We start from the raw sequence: 23866 nt of genomic DNA, 5'->3' as shown, positions 1-23866 counted from the left end.
ACTACGCCAGACACTTGTTGTTTTATACAGGTGTTGCCGACCGCAGCGCCGTATTCTGCCAGTTTACATCTCTGTATTTGAATTTCTTTTGTGCTTAAGTGTATCATTGTTACTCTACATGAATGAAAAATCATCGACTCAGCTGTTCTGCCATTACGTAAAAATCACTGTGAAAAATGGCTTATTCAAGTTCATGACTTCTGCCCGCGAGTCCGTTAAGATAATGATTTTTCCCTCGATGCGGTTTCCTTAGTTCGTAAGTGTTTCGACAATAGTTACTAATTTTGCTGTTATAATAGACATTTCCACAGATTATTTATAAAGTCTCCAAGCTTATGTTGTCTGATATACGCATCGATTTCCAGTGTCATCTGTGTTGGTATTTTAGCGTCCGTTATGTGTCCTAAGATTTCTAGTATCACCCTGACATGCACGAAAAGGATATCAGGGGCATCACACAGATCGTTTACCTTGCATCTATGAGGGCTACATGATCATATTTGTCGTAACACCGTAGAACTGTAGCACGCATCGCTTTGTGCTGTAATGGTTGGAGTATTTTTGTTGATCCAGTACCGCTCCGTAAAATAGTCGTTCCCCAGCGTCCGGACGTTCTACATAACAAACGAATATGCAAACTGGCTACATTTTAGCATGGACTTCGATGCGAGACAACGCCGTAGGAGGTGCAGTGTTGCTCCTAATGCCTTTCATAACAATTCATTTGTTTGTGTACATTTCATCGCATCGACACGGATGGGTAGCACTTCACACCGTATTTTGTGCAGTTTAAATAGGGTGGACGTGATTGCAGACTCATAGCGGATGCATGTATAGTCCTGGTAGAGATGGATAAGTGCTCTGTAAATGCTTAGACACACTGCGATCTGCTCCCTAGGCAATACGCGTAACTGATCGTAGGATATTTATTGCTCTTTCCCATTTTCCTGACACTCTTCCAGTATGTGGGCCCCATGTCAGTTTGTGATCTATAGTAAACACTTGATAGTTTTTCTGAATGGAAATGTATTTGGGCCTGGTTTCATTTGATTCGAGCCTGTACATATGTGTCTAGTGAACATATAAATGGATGTCTTACTAGTGGATATTTCGAGTGAATTATTTAGCAGGCAAAATTGGAAATTCTTAATAAATTGTCCTATTATTTGGATGCAATAGTTTAATGCCTCTCCGACTGCATAAATGCATAGATCGTCAGCAGTTTGCAAAATCTTAATGTCGTCCCCCACTAGATCACGTACGTCCCTCGTATGTGTTTTGAAAAGCAACTGGGGCAAGATAGATCCTTGCGGCAAGCGGCATTCGTCATTGTTTGTACACGATTTCCGATGAAGATTTTTCGGCACAATAATACCTGTTGTAAATCTGAGGAAATGTTTTGGACGGAACATAGTTAATCAGCTTATGCGTTAACATCAGTATCTATGCATTATCGTATACACTTGTTAAATCTGTAAAAAATGCCAAACCCAAACTGGTATGGTGAAAGAAAACTTTTCTTTTCCCACCCATCACTCTAATCCATACTTAATCGTCCGTTACGATGTTTAGCGTGCATTGGTCTATAGGATTCAATGGTATTTTATTTTCCTTGTCTTGTTTCTTAATTGTCACAGTCCTTGCTAGTTTCATGGATGGAATGCACTGATCGGTACTCTATTGAAGATCTTAATTAGGTTCTTTTCCCTATTTTTGGGAGGTGCCATACCATGTCCTAGTTAATATTTTCAGATGCAGTTGCAGTATATGTTCCGCATTTAATTGTGCTTTTTTCATCTCTGTTAGACTATACAGTTGCAACAGATTGTGCGTTGCATCCTCACATCTTTGTTGTGGTCTGGAAACCGGCAAAAGGGAAGGAGGGGTGGAAGTTCCTGCAGGATTCCCTCTAACAGGTCCTGCTACAGAGAACCTTTCCCAACGTGGTACTCCCTCAGTTCGTGAAGCGCTTGATTTTCTGTCAGATTCCTACGAGCGATGGTTTATGTGAAAGTCAAACAGATGTCTTCCAACTTTTTCTTTACTTTTGTTTCAAAGTAATTTTGACTTTCGCAATCACATGTTTGAGGGTCTAATGTGGTGAGTTCGCATTAATGTCTCGAATCATATTTCCTTTGTGTCCGGTCACTTCCCCTCCCCATTCCCTTGGGGAGCGTCTTGGCACATAACACTTCCGCTTTTGCTGTATGGCTTCAAAGGCGCATTTGTGACGGCTTCTGCAAGTTGTATACGCCGCTACGGCGACGTATGTATCCTCAGTTACTTTCTTGTCTTGCACATCTCCCAATCAGCTTTCCGTGTATCCCATACATACATATGATAACGAATTTTGGTAGAAATTCCTGGCTGAGGAGTGTTATTAGCAGCGACAGGTGACCCGATCCTAGTGGGATCGTCTAATACGCACCTGTATAGGGGGCAGTTCGAGTAACACCATAATAAGGTCAGCTGGTAACTTTTCTTGACTAGGCGTATTGACGCGAGTCGCCGAGCCATCATTCAGCATTAATAAATTCTCTTCATCGCTTATTTCTACAAGCATGTTCCCTTTTCTATCTCACCGTCTATAAACCCGTGGTCTGGTGATGTATGTTGAGACCTTCCAGAATCACTTTAGGGCCGCCACTTGAGACTCTATACTGAAAATTGTCTCCTTACTTAATTGTACGTTGGGAGCTCCGTATAATGAAAGGTCTGACATAGTTTTTCCCGCAATGATTACTTTAGTGGCACACGCCTCGGTTACTCTGATCATGTTTTTTTGTTTCGACCCGTTTGTTATTTACATCAGAGTGTATCAAGATTGCTGTATTACCGTATCTATCCTGTCTATCAGCTCGTATAAGCTGATACTCCTGGCAAGTGAAGTTCTCAGCTGGGGCTGGCCCTGTTTTGTTAATGCCTCACAGTTTAATGCCATTACCTTGTACCAAGATAGGCTGAACCGTTGCATTTCTTCTGACAGACTTAGCGTGCAGTATATCCATTGCTGCTTTAGTCACTTATAGCTGTTCCATTATACAGGTGCAGGATTTTCCCTTCCTCGAGTAGCTTCCGTATGTTTATTGTATCAATTTCTCGTAGCCATTGCTTATTCTTTGCTGAAACGTTAAAAATTGATTCAAATTGCGCTCCCAGGTTGACCCTTGAGGTCGCGCAAGTGTTCGCGTAGTGCAACTACAGTCCAATGAGTTGAGACGCTTCGTCGCGTTGTATCCCATCCCCTGTGTACTGGCCGCGCCTGGTCCCTGTATACTGACCTACGGCATTTCCCGTCTGCTCGAACGAGTTGGTGTGCTCGTTGGCGTCCGACCTAATGACGCGTTCACTGTGTTTCTGCTGACGCGTAACGATCTCGGGGTAAGATCTGTTTTTCACTATGTCCAGCGCTCCTTTAAATGAGATGTTCCTAGGTGCAGCAGTTTATAGACTTGTCTCCTTTCGATATACTTAGGGTACGCTTTCTCTGTTGCATGGTATGCATCGCTACAGTTGGCTCAAGTGAACCTATCTGATTCTTAGTTTGACGTTCCGTGATCAACGTCACATCAGAATTTGATATGAGACTGTCCTCCCAAGAGTCCAAAATGTAAACTTTTATAGCATATCCGCACAGCCAGCGAGTAGAGCTCCAATGAACATCGCGCACTGTAAATGAATGCGCGTGTCATTACTTCTTCAGGATTATTCTGTAGTATCATTTCATTCATTCTCCTAACCTCTAGTGATTTCATTGACGACTTTATATTTTGCTCCACTCCACCTGTTACATCCTGTTCGTAGAGCAGATGGTTTAGTACTTACGGTTCTAGCTGATAATCGACTAATATCTGAGGCTGGCACTTTGGCCGTCCCCACTTCCACTTTTAACCTATTTCTTTTCGCTGGTATAATATTCCAAATCTAGCCTCTTGCCTCTGGCATATTACCGTGGAACAATTTTCCAGTGGCCATTGTATGGGTATTTCCTACCTTACCCGTTTTCCCTTCAATGTGGACAATGTAAGAACCTGGATCTATTATTCCCGGCTGTTGTTCATTGTTGTCTTAACTCAGAGTAGGGTTCTGCATAATCATACTTTGTTCCAAGCGATTAACTATGGATAGTTTACTTTAGTTACATCTGACTGATTGACGTGTGTCATGTCTTACATTTCCTAATCTTCCACATCAGCCAATTCCATTCGTTTACCAACTCTACATTTTCTTTGAAGGCCTGCAGCACGTTTCCTGCCACAAAACATATCCGAATTGCTATAGTCTTAGTCCATGTCTAAGCTTACTCGTATATATCTATTTAGTTGTTGTTCACAGCATTTACACCTTTCATTATCATCTGTGCTATTGTTCATAACGTCAGTGTGACGTCGGTGGGGCGGGCCAGTCTTGTGGACTGCCGCCTCTTTCACCGTAGGACGCACCAAACATCAATTGGAGTCACTGTCCAGTTGTTAGTGAATATTCACTTCCATATAGCTCTTGCTTTGTAGAGCGCTTGTACACTATGTTTACTCGACCACATTTCTGGTTTCACTGACCAGTAAGTTGCATGGGGATATCATGGACAGATACCACCCCCACCGACGTCTCATTGTTGGCAACGGAAACGCAAGTTTTCGACAGACGCCGATAGCTGTCAAGCGGAGACCCGGCGGGTCCATTGATGCGCGTCCTCTGAGCCACACCTTCAGCAGCTCCGACTATGAGCGCTCTCTGCCGATGCGATATATGGTGGCCGGCGGCAGCTACAAGTCCGTCTCTGTCGCAGTCTTCGGTTTTAGTGGTGGTGGTTAGTGTTTAACGTCCCGTCGACAACGAGGTCATTAGAGACGGAGCGCAAGCTCGGGTTAGGGAAGGATTGGGAAGGAAATCGTCCGTACTCTTTCAAAGGAACCATCCCGGCATTGGCCTGAAACGATTTGGGGAAATCACGGAAAACCTAAATCAGGATGGCTGGAGACGGGATTGAACCGTCGTCCTCCTGAATGTAAGTCCAGTGTGCTAACCACTGCGCCACCTCGCTCGGTCTTCGGTTTTAGTAGGCTTCGACAGTTCACGTGTGGATTAATAGTGTGTTTCTCACACTGCACGATGCTCCCCAATTTGCTTCTTATGATAACTGAAGTCGACTGCTGTCTGTACTTTTGTAAAGTTACTTCGCAACATTTGGAGAACGATATAAGTTAGCTTCTGTTTAATGTATTCATCTGTTCTCTAATCATTTCTGCTCCTGTCTAGCTTCCCTGCGACAGCCGCTGCACCGCCCTGTAGCTCGCCTCTCGTTATCACTGTGTACCAAGCAGTACACAACAGTATGTATTAACTCTCATACTTAAAACCCATCATTATTCCCGTCGTCAAAACTCGTACATACAATAGGTACAGTGTCGTGATGAAATTTATCTTTTTTTTCTTTTGCAATCCAGGCATCTCTCCCCTTTTTCCCCACGCAGTTGTCAGAAGTAGCGTAGAATTCAAAAGGTATCATTCTACCCTACCTGAGGAAATCAGTGAGATGAAACTTCTCCATCAGATGAAATCATCTTCACGCTTTCTGGTGCAGACACACCAGGTGAAAGCCACTAATTCGATTGCTTCCAGAATGAGATTTTCACTCTGCAGCGGAGTGTGCGCTGATATGAAACTTCCTGGCAGATCAAAACTGTGTGCCCGACCGAGACTCGAACCCTTTGCCTTTCGCGGGCAAGTGCTCTACCATCTGAGCTACCGAAGCACGACTTACGCCCGGTACTCACAGTTATACTTCTGCCAGTAATTCGATTGCTGTTTCGTTTTAGCCCATATGAAGTGGAACCCAGTAGCAAAATCATATGTGTGCAAAATCGCTTGGATTAATTTAAAAGGGTTCTACGATTGTTAATTCATGTAAACTGTATGGTGGTCGTTCTTGTGGAATATGTATTGCATCGGATATTTCGTACAAGTTTAAATACAGATCAACTGAATATTTTCCTGGAAGAATTTCTATTGATAAAAATTGTGAAAATAATTTTATGGTTGCACTAAGTGTTGGTTATCCATTTAGATGAAACACAGAAAACGGAATTTAACAGTTGGTTTAAAAACTGTTTGTCAGACTTAGAAAAATTAAAAATTAAAAATTTCATCGATGCCAGCGTCATCTATGTGCTAAAATGCTAACTCGTGGCGAGAGCAAATTAAGAAGGTGTAGGAGCTGGGCTGCCTATGGTGTGTCGCAGAGACCTGTCGAAGCACACGCACCTGGTGACGCTGGCGTTCAGCGACAAGCAGAAGGAGGTGGAGTACCAGCACCACAAGGAGTCCTTCGGCAGCGTCTCCGTGCTGGGCTGCCCGCTCGCCCTGCTGCTCATCACCGTGGCCCGCGCCGTCGTGCTGCCCAGGTAGGCGTGCGCGTCTTCTGTCTCTCTAGTTACTTCCCAAGTGCACTTACCGTACTCGTTGGTTGTTCCACTCCTTAATATATGCTTAATGTTTTAATTTTAGTCACTCGGGAGCACCCTACACCATACTGTATATCATCCCCTTTCATCTTTTTTTCAAGATTTTTCTTCTTTCTAGACTCCTTAGTGGCCAACTGTGCAGCATACTCTGCTTTATCAATGCGAACCTTCTCCATCTGTTCAAGTTCTCTGATGCAGTTTGCTCCAGGATTAATTCCCATATCCTGTAGCACTTTCACCCTACCAATGTTTCCATCATTAAAAGGAATAACAGCTTCATTGACCCCCCACTTTAGTGTCCTCATTCCAACAAAATCATTTTTTGGTAAACGAGTCCATATAAGATTACTGAACGGCGCATTGAGATTTTGAGTCTGACCATGCAGACACTTCTTCAGTAATTCACGATTTGTCAGGTCTCTGTAAGTAGGTTTTTATGATATCCATGACTTCTGCTGGGATGGCTGTATGAACTGTTTCAGTACTGCGCATTCCGATAATTGCACCATGAATCAGGTCCAGGAGGGCAAAGATGGCGCACTGGTTTTTCAGCAGTTGACAGTCAGTGGAAGAAGCTAGCCCATACTGCCTGCTTCATTTTCAACCAATCCTCAGTGTTACTTCTAATGGCCATCTCATAATACTGCTGTAGTTCATCAATAATTTTATCTGTCAGCCTGCCTCTTACGGTTTTACCATCAGAAAGTTTCTTGTCTCTCAAAGTTCGTTTCAACTTCCTTATCCTAGTGCCCATCCTCTTCTGGACATGACCAACACATTCCACCTTTTTGATAATCTTCTCACCATAAGGCTGGGGGGCTACTACACTGTTAAATGCATTTGGGTCTCCGTGTACCACACTCCCCTTACGTTCACAGAGCGACTAAAAATTTCAGTAGCAGCAGAGGTCCCCATACCACCACTTGTTCCTTCATAATTTCTGTCACAGATATGCCCTTCTTCATTCCCTGATTTACACTTACAACGGGAAATCTATTATCTTTCCAGTATCCACACTGGTCATCATAGCAGCAGAATTCTTTGAACTCTAGCTGTGGTTCTGCCAAGTGTCATCAAAAGCTACTGGTATGACACTCATACCATCAATAATTTCAACAGCTTCGTTTGCAGCACCCTTCATTGACTCACACGCAACAGATTCCACAGAAGTTCCAATAAATCCTGCATACCTGTCGATTTTACAAGGTAGGCGTGGCGTATTCATCACGACACACATTACTTCCGCTGCAGTGTGCTTTGCCAATAGTTCTCAATCCATAAAACCACTTAGTATTTACTTCAAAATAATTATCTTTACACTAATCATAATTCCCAAATGAAAAAGTATATTCAAAACTGGCACAATTAATGATAAGTTTCCTGGCTAGCCCATTTGATACCTCACTGTCTTCATATATACTAACTGGCCTTCCACATATTTTACAACACACACATTCACCTATCACCCTTGTTAAGATGTGTAAATCTATCAGAATATAACCTAACCTACCATTTACATCACTTTCTCTTTGAGAAACGGTGTATCACAACGTTCTATTTTGATCTTCGAAGCACTAATGGGTGTTTCTCTAGATACTGACGAGTTGGCCTGTATTTCGCTGCCCGTAACTTCACACACCACATTTTGAACACGGTGTTTCCCTTTATTCCAGAATCTATTACCATGAACCCACGTTTCTTAAAAACACTTCGTTTTGGCGTCATACTTTCACTTTTCCTCGGAAAAACTTTAGCTCTTCGACATACAACACGTGTTTATACTCTGAAACGATACGATACTGTTTTTGATAGTGCTACCAATACAAATCATAATTAAGCCTGTGTAACACACCAATCCACAGTCTTCTATATAAAAAAATTACTGATTTTATTAGATCTTGAAGTAATGCACGTAAAAAGTTTAACATTTTCAACCGGTGTAGGTTATGGTTAAAGAAAAATACTTGGCATGTGATTTTATAAGTGATATACATAAAACTGACTGCCACAGTTCTCTGACCACAGTTCTCTGACTCTCATGAACGCTCCTAGTTTTCAGTCGAGAAGGTGCCCTATGAAAGATACATTTAATAGGTCGTCGCGATTGGAGTGGGGCTCATAAGCGAGTCTGAAGAAAAGAAAAGGACAGAAAATGATGTCAATGTAATTAAGAAGCTGATATTTATTATAAAGCATCGAAATAACAAGTTTCGTTTGAGTGAAACAGATTAATAGGGAAATCGCACCGTCGCCAGAGACAACTGCACTAATGGGTTATTCAGGATGAAGCAGCTGCGACAGGCCACCCCAAGTATAAGCAGAATCAATAAATATATCGAGTTACGGTCTTCCTCAAGTTATAGCGGGCAATATGGCTAATTTCCTGACGTTGGCAAGTAATTTCTTTCGTTTGTAACATCTTTCTAATGGCACTGTATACCTTTTTCTGTGGCATTTGAAAGAAGCTTCTACGGAAAATTCAACGACGTTACTTGTATGGGACTTGATCAAATAATATTAAGATAACAGCTCTGCGAACTACTTTCCCGCGGTCAGGAGAAGACATTTCGCAACGTCTGTCCTGTTACAAGAAATGCAAGCAGTAATGGTACTCAGGTACGATTCGTGTATTTACTATCAGGAGTGTCATATCAGATGCCAAAAATGTTCGTCCTTAACTAAGCGCTATACAGTGACCCTGCAGAAACAATACGGCACGCTGAATGACATCTGGAGTTAAGGGCAGCACTGGTCCGTGTAATAAAGCATTTTCTAAAAGACCTTCAGTTTTAATTTTGGCTACAGATGAAAGTATATAAGTGCTAAGTTTTGCTAGTGTGGAGGGTACCCTGTACCAGTAGTAAACCATTTCCTTTCCTGTTCCACTTGCAAATAGAAGGAGGGAAACGACTGTCTGTATGGCTCCGCACGGGCCCTAATTTCACTTATCTCATCTTCGTGGTCCTTACGCGCGGTGTATGTTAGAGGCAACAGAATCATTCGGCAGTCAGCTTCAGATGGCGATTCTCTAAATTGTCTTAATAATGTTCCTCGAAAAGAACGTCGCCTCCCCTCCAGGGACTCCCATTTGGGTTCCCGAAGCATCTCCGTAACCCTTCGTGTAGGTCGAACCTACCGGTAACAAATTTAGCAGTCCGCCCATGAATTGTTTCTATGTCTTCCTTTAATCCGACGTCTTACAGGGCCAAACCTCGAGCAGTACTCAAGAACAGGTTCAAACAAATGGTTCAAATGGCTCTGAGCACTATGGGACTCAACTGTTGTGGTCATCAGTCCCCTAGAACTTAAAACTACTTAAACCTAACTAACCTAAGGACGTCACACACATCCATGCCGGAGGCAGGATTCGAACCTGCGACCGTAGCAGTCGAACGGTTCCGGACTGCGCGCCTAGAACCGCGAGACCACCGCGGCCGGCTCAAGAACAGGTTGCAGTACCGTATTATATGTGGTGTCCTTTACAGATGAACCACACTTTGCTAGAATTATCCCAATAAACCGAAGTCTACCATTAGCCTTTCCTACCATAATCCTCAAATGCTTGTTCCGTCTAAAATCGCTGTGCAACGTAGCGCCCAGATATTTAAAAGAAATGACTGTGTCAAGCAAGACACTATTAATGCTATTTCTGAACTTTACGGGTTTGCATTTCCTAACTATCCGCATTAACTTACATTTTTCTACATTTTGCTGAACGCTCTAAAAGCGTCTGTCTCTACATGTGCTGAACAGAAGGGACACCCATCATGTTGGTACCACACTGGCTGCCTTATGCCCAGTGGGATATCTGCCAATAACTGCGGCAGCAGCATATCTTAAGAGCTCGAGATACTTGAATGTATTTAGATCCCATTAATAAAACAGGGATCCATGATCCAACGCTGGGCCTTCAAAAACATGTGCGGAATGTTGGTAGACCAACAACGTTGTTTTTATCCATTTCTTTGACTCAGCTTGGATTTCCAACCGACAGTTAGTCCATATTGCCAAGATTAACTTGCTTAATACAGATATCTCTGGATGTCACAAATTTTTAGCTGTGGTGCCCATTTTTCAACAGAAGAAACGTGGTAAATCACAATTGCAGCAATCCATGTACATATCTGGAATAGTTGTATGATCATCTAACTTCTCACACTTGTATCTTTTCTTTTATTTCTTATTGTGCTTCATTAACGTATGTCCAATTATACCATAGACAAGAATCGATTAACGGAGTTACTGATTTCTAAACGACATTCGACATACCATTTGGTTTGATAAAGAGGAACCGCCTTCTCACTCCATTACGTTACCGTTCTTTTCTGGGATCACTTACCGCATAAGAAGAATTCATAAAGAAAAATGGTATTCAGACATTTTTTTAATCAAAGCAAAATGAAAGATTTTTCCGAAGGAAAACGAATGCACCCGATTGCCTCCACAATGCAGGCGTCTATCATGTGACATGTGGCTACGACGAAGAGTATACAGGTGAAACGGGAAGAACTGTTAAGGAACGCATTAAGGAACACGAACTGCACATGAGGCTGAAACAAAGCCCAAAATCGGCAGTAGCGGAACATCATGAGAACTGTGGCTCTGACATCGATTTTAATAACGTACTTGTACTGGCTAAGGAAACAAACATTTCTAGAAGGAAAGTCCGAGAAGCGGTAGAAACAGCCAAGAATGCATGTAAGTTCAATATAGAGGACTGCTACAGGCTTCCGGCATCGTGGCTCCTCGCCATCAAGGAAGTGAATACTCGACCGTGGTGTGCGAGCGACGTAAACAACGCGCTGTAAGTAACTTGCGGGCAATAATATTTTGGGTAAACAGTCCTCCTCTCTTGCTCTGTCCGTTTCGAATCCAGCCAATGATGACGACCAACCCATACTAGCAGCTGGAATTTCAACCAATGCCCCTTTTCCAGTGTAAGTGCGGAATAGCGCCTTTCTATCCAATGACGATGGGCCGCCAATGGTATCTACGGGAGATCAACCAACAACTCCTCTTCTTCTGCAACAGAGCGGAAATATTAGCCTATGAATATGGCCCACCAATGATAGCCATAAGGATTTTAACCAATACTATCACTTCTCCAGCACGAACGCGAGAAAAATCCCCTTTATAAGAGGACGCGACACTCGTCTCTGACAGTGTTCTAGCAGTAATGGACACCATAAGATCCTGAGGAAGATCCCAGCAGAGGGGTCGAAACGTCGGTCATTTTAGTAAAACTGACGCGGCCTAATACCACAGAAGATTTTAACATCAATGGCAACGGTCACGATAGCCCGCAGAATTACATATAAAAGTAATTTGCTTTCAACTGATGTAATATACGCCTATTTTGTGAGTTATTTGCCCAAATTTCGCTGTTCCTCTATGTGGTGATTTCTTGTTCAAATAGCCTGCATGAAAGAGGTCAGCGCATATTGTCACTATTTCTGCACGTTTCGAACTCACGGATGGTGGCATTTTCAGGGACGTCCTGAGCGTGTCTCTGGCCGGCGTCGCCGTGTTGCTGCTGCTGGCACTGGCGCTCGTGTCTGTCGCAGAGTTCTTCCCCTCGGTAAGTACACAGATCTGCGCCTGCAGATACCAGAATCGAATCGCTGTCAACACGTTGGTGCCCTCACCTGTGCTCATCAGCTCCTACACCACATTCACACTAACATTTACTCTTTTCAGACACATCACGTGTGAAACGCTCAGCTGTGGTGTCGTTTTCTTTCCTATCTATACTCACATACCAATATTATACACGAAAGCGCCAAACAAACTAGTATAGGCATGCGTATTCAAACACACAGACATGTAAACAAACAGAAAACGGCGCTAGGGTCGGCAACGCCTGCATAAGGCAACATGTGTCTGGCGCAGTTGTTACATCGGTTACTACTGCTACAATGGCAGGTTATCAACATTTAAGTCTGTCTGAACCTGTTGTTATAGTCAGCGCACAAGCGATTGGACACAGCATCTCAGAGGCAGCGACTAAGTGGGGATTTTTTCGTACGACCGTTTCACGAGTGTACCGTGAATATCAGGAATCCGACATTGCTGTGGCCGTAAAAAGATGCTGCAAGAACTGCACCAACGACGACTGAAGAGAATCGTTCAACGCGACAGAAGTGCAACCCTTCCGCAAATTGCTGAGCCATCACCAATTGTCAGCCTGCGAACCATTCAACGAAACATCATCGATATGGGCTTTCGGAGTCGAAAGCCCACTCGTGTACCCTTTAAAACTGCACGACACAAAGATTTACGCCTCTCCTGAGCCCGTCAACAACGACATTGGACTGTTGACGACTGCAAAAATGTTGCCCGGTCGGGCGAATCTCTTTTCAAACTGTATCGAGTGGATGAACATGTACAGGTGTGGAGACTACCTCATGAATCCATGGATCTTGCAAGTCAGCAGGGGAATGTTCAAGAGGGTGGAGACTCTGTAATGGTGTGGGGCATGTGTAGTTGGAGTGATATGGGACCCCTGATACGTCTAGATGCGACTCTGACAGATGACACTTCCGTAAGCATTCTGTCTGATCACCTGCATCCATTCACCTCCATTGTGCATTCCGACGGACTTCGGCAATTCCAGAGGACAATGAGACATCCATAGAATCACTTCCAGAATTGCTACAGAGTGGTTCCAGGATCACTGTTCTGAGTTTAAACTTCTGAGTTAAACTTCCCAAACATGAACATTATTGAGCATATCTGGGATCCCTTATGCCTTGCAACGAGCTGTTCGGGAGAGATCTCAGCCCCCTCGTACTCTAACGGATTTATGGACAGCCTGCAGGATTCATGGTGTCAGTTCTCTCCAGGACTAATTCAGACATTAGTCGAGTCCATGCACCGTCTTTTTGCGGCACTTCTGCATAGTCACGGGGACCCTACACGATATTAGGCAGGTGTACCAGTTTCTTTGGCGTTTCAGTGTAAATGCGAAAGTAACTCTGTCTGTTACGTATTCACGACTACACCGTTGAAACGATCTTAATGAAATTTGATATGGAGATAGCTTGAACTCTGAGTAAGAACACAGGCTACTTTATAATGTGTGTAGTACAATGCATATATTGACTTACAGACTGCAACGCGAATTAGCCAAAGCATTTACATTTTAAAAGAGCTATTTACTCTTTTACTTTTGAACTTAATCTTTACTCTTCAGGGGGACTTCAAAAAGTAATTTGCACGTTATTGTGGCAGGTGAAGTAACTTTTATTGAATGCTGCAACACACTTCAAAGTGTCGCAAATACAGGACACTATTTCTCAACACAATCACAATGTCTCTGTAAACAATGGTCAAAACGTTCTACTTAACAAACGAGAAAAATCTGCTTCTTGATCACGGCGCCATTCGAGAACTTATCTAACTATCTCTCATTAATTAAATATTTTAGCTAAAAACATTCTAAAGCCAAGATGGCATAAATGTCTGTTTCTTTAAAACATCCAGTTTCGACAGACTTAGCCGTCATCTTCAGATTGTAAAAAATGAATGGTAACTGAAGAAAACTACATTACACTCTCAACCTCCGAAACGCAACGTCGCCAAGACAGTTGATAGTATACTGTCGGACAGGATCGTCGCCAATGCTTTGAAATGGAAGTTTCTTGTGTAATCAGGGGCGAATTATATGGTTTCACCTGAGTGTTTCGGTAGCTCGGTTTTTGAATATCTGCATATTAATCTAATTTATATAGTTTCTCGTGTCAGTTCCTGCGTTTTCACCAGTATCTGCAGCAGAGTTCCGCAGCACGTGACGACAGTCCGATTATATGGGTACTTTAGTTTTTCACGGTCTTCGGTATGGATAGGGACTCTGATTGTCGTGTGGGGATGCAAGCAGAATTAGTGACACTTCGCTCTCAGCTCCAGGTTGTGATCGATTCGGTTACACGGCTTAAGGCTGTAGTAGAAGGGCACCACTGTTGTGGGCCGGCTGTGGGGATCCAACAGAAGTCCAATACTCCCGAGTCCTCTGATCGGTCCTCACCAGTGGCCAGCCCTGTTCGCATTGAGGTTAACCTCTCACCTGTGATCGAGTGAGAGACGCCCTGGGGCGTTGCAGGTGGTGAAAGACATACCTGTGGGCCGCAGGTAAGGCCTCCCCAATTAGTCTGACTACATATACATCTACATCTACATGACTACTCTGCAATTCACATTTAAGTGCTTGGCAGAGGGTTCATCGAACCACAATCATATTATCTCTCTACTATTCCACTCCCGAACAGCGAGCGGGAAAAACGAACACCTAAACCTTTCTGTTCGAGCTCTGATTTCTCTTATTTTATTTTGATGATCATTTCTACCTATGTAGGTTGGGCTCAACAAAATATTTTCGTATTCAGAAGAGAAAGTTGGTGACTGAAATTTCGTAAAAAGGTCTCGCCGCGACGAAAAACGTCTATGCTGTAATGACTTCCATCCCAACTCGTGTATCATATCTGCCACACTCTCTCCCCTATAACGTGATAATACAAAACGAGCTGCCCTTTTTTGCACCCTTTCGATGTCCTCCGTCAATCCCACCTGGTAAGAATCCCACACCGCGCAGCAATATTCTAACAGAGGACGAACGAGTGTAGTGTAAGCTGTCTCTTTAGTGGACTTATTGCATCTTCTAAGTGTCCTGCCAATGAAACGCAACCTTTGGCTCTCCTTCCCGACAATATTATCTATGTGGTCCTTCCAACTGAAGTTATTCGTAATTTTAACACCCAGGTACTTAGTTGAATTGACAGCCTTGAGAATTGTACTATTTATCGAGTAATCGAATTCCAACGGATTTCTTTTGGAACTCATGTGGATCATCTCACACTTTTCGTTATTTAGCGTCAACTGCCACCTGAACGCCATACAGCAATCTTTTCTAAATCGCTTTCCAACTGATACTGGTCTTCGGATGACCTTACTAGACGGTAAATTACAGCATCATCTGCGAACAATCTAAGAGAACTGCTCAGATTGTCACCCAGGTCATTTATATAGATCAGGAATAGCAGAGGTCCCAGGACGCTTCCCTGGGGAACACCCGATATCACTTCAGTTTTACTCGATGATTTGCCGTCTATTACTACGAACTGCGACCTTCCTGACAGGAAATCACGAATCCAGTCGCACAACTGAGACGATGCCCCATAGCTCCGCAGCTTGATTAGAAGTCGCTTGTGAGGAACGGTGTCAAAAGCTTTCCGGAAATCTAGAAATACGGAATCAACTTGAGATCCCCTGTCGATAGCGGCCATTACTTCGTGCGAATAAAGAGCTAGCTGCGTTGCACAAGAGCGATGTTTTCTGAAGCCATGCTGATTACGTGTCAATAGATCGTTCCCTTCGAGGTGATTCATAATGTTTGAATACAGTATATGCTCCAAAACCCTACTGCAGACCGACGTCAATGATATAGGTCTGTAGTTAAATGGATTACTCCTACTACCCTTCTTGAACACTGGTGCGACCTGCGCAATTTTCCAATCTGTAGGTACAGATCTATCGGTGAGCAAGCGGTTGTATATGAGTGCTAAGTAGGGAGCTATAGTATCAGCGTAATCTGAAAGGAACCTAATCGGTATACAGTCTGGACCTGAAGACTTGCCCGTATCAAGCGATTTGAGTTGCTTCGCAACCCCTAAGGTATCTACTTCTAAGAAACTCATGCTAGCAGATGTTCATGTTTCAAATTCTGGAACATTCCATTCGTCTTCCCTGCTGAAGGAATTTCGGAAAACTGCGTTCAATAACTCCGCTTTAGCGGAACAGTCGTCGATAACAGTACCATCGGCACTGCGCAGCGAAGGTATTGACTGCGTCTTGCCGCTTGTGTACTTTACATACGACCAGAATTTCTTCGGATTTTCTACCAAATTTCGAGACAATGTTTCGTTGTGGAACTTATTAAAGGCATCTCGCATCGAAGTACGTGCCAAATTTCGCGCGTCTGTAGGTTTCAGGTGCTGTCTGTGGCAGACGCTGTCGTTGAGCCAGATGCCTGCACCTATCTTGTTTCAGAGGAAACCTGTAAGCACGAAAGATCCGGGCAATTATGGAGGGTGGAATTATTGATAGTCGGGAACTCCAACGTTAGGCGCGTTGTGGTGCCCCTTACGGACATGGCTGCCAAGAATGGGAAGAAAGCCAATGTACACTCTGGGTGGAGTCATTACAGACACTGAACGGGTCCTTTCGGATGTCATGAAGAGCACAGGGTACAGCCAGCTGCAGGTGGTGGCTCACGTCGGTACCAATGACGTGTGTCACTTCGGATCAGAAGAGATTCTCTCTGGTTTCGAGCAGCTAACAGGAGTGGTAAAGGCTGCCAGTCTTGCTTGCGAGGTGAAGGCAGAGCTCACCATTTGTAGCATAGTCGACAGGACCGATTGCAGGCCTCTGGTACAGAGTCGAGTGGAGAGACTGAATCAGAGGCTCAGATGGATCTGTGACCCTGTAGGCTGCAGATTCCTCGACTTGCGCCATAGGGTGGTTGGGTTTCGGGTTCAGCGGAATTGGTCAGGAGTCCACTATAAGCAGGAGGCAGCTACACGGATATCAGGGGCTGTGTGGCGTGGACTGGGCGGTTTTTTAGGTTAGAGGGTCTCGGAAAAACACAGAAAGGGCTTCAGTCACAAAGGGTGCAGGTCGAACACAGGAAAAACGTAGATACAGGAACCATCGATAAAAGAGTTGTAAATTGTTGTGCTGTGTTGGGAAAGTACCAGAGCTCCAAGCGCTAATAGAAAGCACTGATGTTCAAATCCATATAGGCACTGAAAGCTGGCTAAGGCCAGAGATAAGATCAGCCAAAATTTTTGCAAAGAACCAAACGGTGTTCCGCAAGGATAGCCTAAACACGGTTGGCGGTTGCGTGTTTGTTGCTGTTAGAAGTAGTTTATCTTGTCGCAAAATTGAAGTATGTAAGTCCTCTGAGTTAATGTGGTCATGGGTCATTGTCGGCAACTGGAATAGAGTAATAATTGGATCCTTTTACCGATCTCCCAATTCAGATGATACAATTGCTGAAAGATTCAAAGAAAACATGAGTTTAATTTCAAGCACGTACTCGACTCACACAATTATAGTTGGTGGTGACTGTAATTTTCCCTCAATATGTTGGCGAAAATACATGCTTAATTCCGGAGGTGCACATAAAACATCACCCGAAATTGTGCTAAACGCCTTCTCTGAAAATTATTTCGAGCAGTTAGTTCATGTACCCACGCGAATAGTAAACTATTGTCAAAACACACTTGACCTATTAGCAACACATAATCCTGAGTTAATAACGAGCACCAAAACGGATACAGGATCTAGTGAACACAGAGTTGTCGTAGCGAGGCTGAATATTGTAACCCCCAAATCCTCCAAAAGTAAAAGAAAAATATACCTATTAAAAAACGGTAGATAAAAATTCACTTTGCGCCTTCCTGAAAGACAGTCTCCACTTATTTGCAACAATTGAAAGAATTCTACCAAATAAATTAAAAAACGACGGATCTGATCCTCCTTGGAACACTAAACGGGTCAGAACACTGTTGGAGAAACAACGAAAAAAATATGCCACATTTAAACAGAGACAAAAACTCCAAGATTGGCAATCTTTTACAGAAGATCGAAATTTAGCGCGGACATCAATGCGAGATGCTTATAATAGTTTACACAACGAAACTTTGTCTCGAAACTTGGCAGAAAATCCAAAGAGATTCGGGTCGTATTTGAAGTATGCTAGCGGCAAGACACAATCAGTGCCTTCTCTGCGCGATAGCTCAAAATGTTCAAATGTGTGTGAAATCTTATGGGACTTAACTACTAAGGTCATCAGTCTCTAAGCTTACACACTACTTATCCTAAATTATCCTAAGGACAAACACACACACCCATGCCCGAGGGAGGACTCGAACCTCCGCCGGGAACAGCCGCACAGTCCATGACTGCAGCGCCTATGACCGTTCGGCTGCGCGATAGCAATCGAGATACAATCGAAAACAGTGCTGCCAAGGCAGAGTCACTAAACAAAGCCTTCCGAAGTGCCTTCACAAAAGAAGACGAAGTAAATATTCCAGGATTCGGTTCAAGAACAGCTGCCAACGTGAGTGACGTAGAAGTAAATATCTTCGGAGTAGTAAAACAACTTAAATCACTTAATAAAAGCAAGTCTTCTGGTCAAGACTGTATACCAGTTAGGTTCCTTTCCGAGTATGCTGATGCATTAGCTCCATACTTAACAATCATATACAACTGTTCGCTCGACGAAAGATCCACACCCGAGGACTGGAAAGTTGCACAGGTCACACCAATATTCAAGAAAGGTATTAGGAGTAATCCACTAAATTACAGGCCCATATCATTAACATCGATATGTCACTATTCAGTTGTCAGCGAGCATCCTGAGAAGCTGCGAACATTGCTAGATCAGTACCGTCATGTAGTACTTTGTGTTCGAACATTGTGAATTACCTCGAAGAAAACGGTCTATTGACACATAGTCAACACGGATTTAGAAAACATCGTTCCTGTGAAACACAACTAGCTCTTTATTCACGTGAACTGCTCCTTACCCGCATGAAGTGTTGAGTGTTATTGACATGGGATTTAAAATTGATTCTGTATTTCTGGATTTCCGGAAAGCTTTTGACACTGTACCACACAAGCCGCTTGTAGTGAAATTGCGTGTTTATGGAAAATCGTCTCAGTTATGTGACTGGATTCGTGATTCGAGGTCACAGTTTTTAGTAACTGACGAAAAGTCTTCGAGTAAGACAGAATTGATTTCTGGCGTTCTACAAGTTAGTGTTATAGGCCCTTTGCCGTTTTTTATCTGTATAAAGGATTTGGGAGACAATCTGAGCAGCCGTCTTAGGTTGCTTGTAGATGACGCTGTCGTCAGAAGAGAAAAACAAATTGCAAAACGATTTAGAAAAAATATCTGTATGATGCAACAATTGGCAGTTGACCCTAAATAACGAAAAATGTGAGGTCATCCAGATGAGTAATAAAATGAATCCGTTAAACTTCGGTTACACGATAAATCAGCCAAATCTAAAGGCCGTAAATTCAACTAAATATATAAGATGTACAATTACGAATAACTTAAATTGGAAAGGAACACATAGAAAATGATGTGGGGAAGACTAATCAAAGACTGCATTTTATTGGTAGGCCACTTAGAAAATATATTATATCTACTAAGGAGACTGCCTAAACTACGCTTGTCCATCCACTTTTAGAATACTCCTGCGTAGTGTGGTATCCTTAGAATGGACGGAGTACGTCGAAAAGGTTCAAAGCAGGTCAGCACGTTCAGTATTGCCGTGAAATAGGGGAGAGAGTGTTACTGAAATTATACAGGATTTGGCATGGACGTCATTAAAACAAAGCCGTTTTTCGTTACAGAGCAAACTTCTCACGAAATTCCAATGACCAACTTACTCCTCCAACAGCGAAAATATTTTGTTGACGCCGACCTACATAGGGAGAAAGGAGAACCATGATAAAGTAAGGAAAATCAGAGCTCATACTAAAAGGCACATGTTTTCCTTCTTTGCTCGCTATACGTGATTGGAAAAATAGAAAATTGTGAAGGTGATCCGGTGAACCCTCTGCCAGACAAATAGACGTGATTTGCAGAGTATCCATGTAGACGTAAATGTAGATATTACGTCTTCAACACTACAGACTTCCGCGTGTACAAGACCTTTTTAAAGGCATCCGAGATGGTGTCCAAATGATGTTTTTGCGGCATTATTTTACAAATTTCACCAGGAAAGCTATTTGGTTAACTCTGAACCACATGCTTATTAAAAGCAGAGGAGCTCCTTTCCTTCACATATAGCACAATTTCAGATTTCTAGAAAAAAATGACAGTCATTAACATTAATTGCACACTTCTTTTTATTTTTGTGTTTCGCTTTCCTCGACGAAGCTTAACTATTTTCATTATTATTTTGATGTAAGAAAGATGACACGCGCCGGCCAAAGAAAAGTCGGGAGGAAGAAACACCAGCATTTAAAATAAAACTGTTCTCCGAGAAGTTAAATGTCCTGTTGAGATCTAGTTATGCTTCCTCATCATCAGAGTCTCTAGCCCACAGCTCCCGTCAAAATACCTATCTTTTGGTTGTTAGTTGTCTAGGGGTGCAAGTCCATAGATTTTTTTTCGTGAGCTTGGGTATATAAAACTTTCTAGTAACGTTCTTTTATTACTGTTCAGTTCAAAAACAAAGACTTCTTAGACGGGATTAGTCAGCATTGCCAACAAATTATTTAATAATTCTAAAAACCAGAAGCGCTGACCTAAATAAGTCAACGCTCTACAGAAATTGTCCACACAACTGCCCACCTTCTTCCGCGGCTGCTCATTTTTCTATGGTGGCTTCTGACCTTCTAACGTCATTCTCACAGCGACAAACAAGCCCTACGTCAGAATTACGACGTGTTCTACTATTTTGAGGGGGGAGGGGGAGGAATAGGGTGTCATCAGTTTTCTGACTAGTTTGATACGAGATGCAATGAATTCAAGTCTTGTGTGAGCCTCACAGTAGCAGTGCACTCAACATCCTCACTCACTTGTGGGATATATTCTAATCTCTGCCTTCCCATATAGCTTTTACCCTTTACAGATCCCTCCATTACCATGGAAATTATTCGCTGATATCTTAGCACATATTATCGCGTCTCCGCTTGTTGTCAATGTCCTCCGTAAGTTCCTTTTCTCGCCTCTTCTACGGAGAAAGTCTTCATTTCTTATTTGATTAGCCTGTCTAATTTTCAGCATCCTTCTTTGGCAGCTCCCTTCGAGTCTCTTCTTTTCCAGTTTTCCCCAGCCCATCATTCACATAAATTAAGTTCTGCATAATTTTCAATTACACCGAGGGCCAATCTTCCGATTCAGTGGAGCGAAACATTATTCAGGGACCCATGCAACCCGCCGGTTCCGTTCACAGGCAAATTATATTTAGACTATACTTTTAGTATCGGATTGAAATTGGAAAAAGGGCTAAATCATACAAAACGTAAAATCATTAAAAATGGCTAAATAAAAATCAAACAATGTTACTGACATGTATATCAAAAGATTATATTTGATATGATTATTACTAAACATACATTGGATTTTCACTAGGGAAAGTATCAGCAGACTTGTCGATGAACGTGTATCGATCTTTTGATTAAATACCTGTAATTTTAAATTATATTTATTTTTAGAAACGATATATTTTGACCGTTTGTTTCGTTTTAAATACGTCAATTCTTTAATTTTTTTTAAAAAAGAGTGTTAAAACTAAGGTGAGGTATGCTTCGACATCAGGCTTTGCATGTTTCGTTCGTGGATGCTATCTCTGACACAACCTGTTATGTCACTATGGAAGATGACTCTCGGTGTATGTAAGTATAGCCAAAAGTAATTTGTAAAAGACGACTTGAACCACACGTACAAAACTGATAAAGTAATTACCTGTGTGTGGATAAAAATCCTACAACAAGATCGCAAATATTTCATTACTCATTACCGGTTTCGGCTCACTGGTGAGCCATCTTCAGATCAATCTCAAATGCTGTTCAGTGTGTGACAATCATTACACATCGTCGTATTCATAGAGCTAAGTTACCCTAAAATGAACAATCGTGATTGTTACATAAACTGACAACGTTAATCACTAATGTCAAAGAATGACAAAAGTAAATACAGTTACCAGATGACAATTATTGAAATATATGAAATAAAATCGGCATGACTTCTGAACGGTTTCCGTTAAGACGTTCAAACTGCACGGTTGGCCGATGGGCATAATGGGAATTAGTATGCACATGATGGTTTGGGTTAACGACAAAGCCCACTTTCATTTGGATGGGTTCGTCAATAAGCAAAATTGATACATTTGAGGGACTGATAATCAGCATTTCAGGATGGAGAAGTCTCTTTACCCTCAATGGGTGACTGTGTGGTGGGCAATGTCCAGTCACAGAATAGTCGGTGTGATGTTCCTTGATGACACGGTGACTACCGAACGGTACCTCAAGGTTTTGGAAAAGGACTTCATCCTCATTATCAAAGTGACCCTTATTTCGACAAGAAGTGGTTCAAGCAAGTCAGACCTCGACCCATTCGAAGCAGGAGAGTGTTTGATGTACTGAGGAGCATTTTGCGGACCGCATCCTGGCTCTGGTGTACCCAGAGGCCACTGGTATTCACTGGATCTGAACACATATGACTCCTTGTTGAGCTGCTATATTAAATTAAAGATGAACAGTAGTAAACCCAAAACCATTGATGGGCTGAAAACAACTATTCAGGACGTTATCGACAGCATCAATGTCCCGACACTTCAGCGGTCATGCAAAATTTCATTATTCGTCTGCGTCACATTATCGCTAATGGTGGCATGCATGTCGAACATGTCATAACCAAAATCCGAATATCTATAGTAACGTTTACATGTTGAATAAAGTTCTGTGTACGCCGTAGATTTTAACTAATTTACGTTTTTTCATATAGTTCCGTAATTGTCATTCCGTATAAAGCTCAATATGGAAGCAGAAGGATAATTTCAAACGATTTTATGTATGGGCTGAAAGTGTGCTATACTTCATAAGAGCCAAATTTACTACACAGAATTTTAACTTGTAATTACAGAGGAGTTTTCATCTAAAGCAGTCGATTTGAGAGACGTCAATTAGTCGCAGTCGATCTCTCATTTATGGAAAAAGACAGCAATTTCACTGGAATTATATCAAACTTCAGAATGAAACTTCTCAATCTGCAGCGAAATTTACGCTGAAATTAAACTTTCCCGCATATTAAAATTATCTGCCGGACAGAGATCCGAATTCAGGATCTTTGCCTTTCGTTGACAAGTGTTCCACCGACTAAGCTACACGAACACGATTCGCGACTCGTCCTCACAGCTTACTTCCGCCAGTACCCCATCTCCTACGTTCCAAACTTCACAGGAGTTCACCTGCGAAACTTTCAGGACTATGACACCACTGCGACAAAGTTTATCCACAGCCTGGGGAATGTTTCCAAACTGACACCTTTCCCACTGCAGTGGATTGTCACTGATATGAAACTCCCTGGCAGATTAAACCTGTGTACAGGATCGAGACTCGAATTCTCCACAGTATAATTTCTTCCAGAAATACTAATGCTGCAAGTTTCGCAGGAGAGATTTTCTGAAGTTTGGAACGTAGGAGATGAGATACTGCGGAAGCAAAGCTGTGAGGATTGGTCATAAGTCGCGCTTAGGTAGGTCAGTTGGAGAACACTTGTCCGCGAAAGGTGCAGCTCCCGAGTTCAAATCTCGGTCCGACACACAGTTTTAATCTGCCAGGACGTTTCATATCACTGGTCAAGGTCAAGGTCAGCAGGAGATGTT

The 23866-nt window shown here is 42.6% G+C and overlaps 1 protein-coding gene across 1 annotated transcript in view; it reads left to right on the top strand.

The window, feature by feature from the left end:
- Positions 1–23866, top strand: part of LOC126335781 (adenylate cyclase type 3) — an 861859-nt gene that overhangs the window by 660965 nt on the left and 177028 nt on the right. The window contains exons 12-13 of the mRNA XM_049999243.1: positions 6243–6404; positions 11955–12042. Coding sequence (XP_049855200.1) covers positions 6243–6404; positions 11955–12042 — 250 coding nt within the window. The remainder of the gene's footprint in view (positions 1–6242; positions 6405–11954; positions 12043–23866) is intronic.

Source organism: Schistocerca gregaria, chromosome 2 (genome assembly GCF_023897955.1).
Source record: "Schistocerca gregaria isolate iqSchGreg1 chromosome 2, iqSchGreg1.2, whole genome shotgun sequence".
NCBI lineage: Eukaryota > Metazoa > Arthropoda > Insecta > Orthoptera > Acrididae > Schistocerca > Schistocerca gregaria.
The sequence above is the reverse complement of the archived record's forward strand: the minus strand, read 5'-3'. Positions and strand labels throughout refer to the sequence as shown.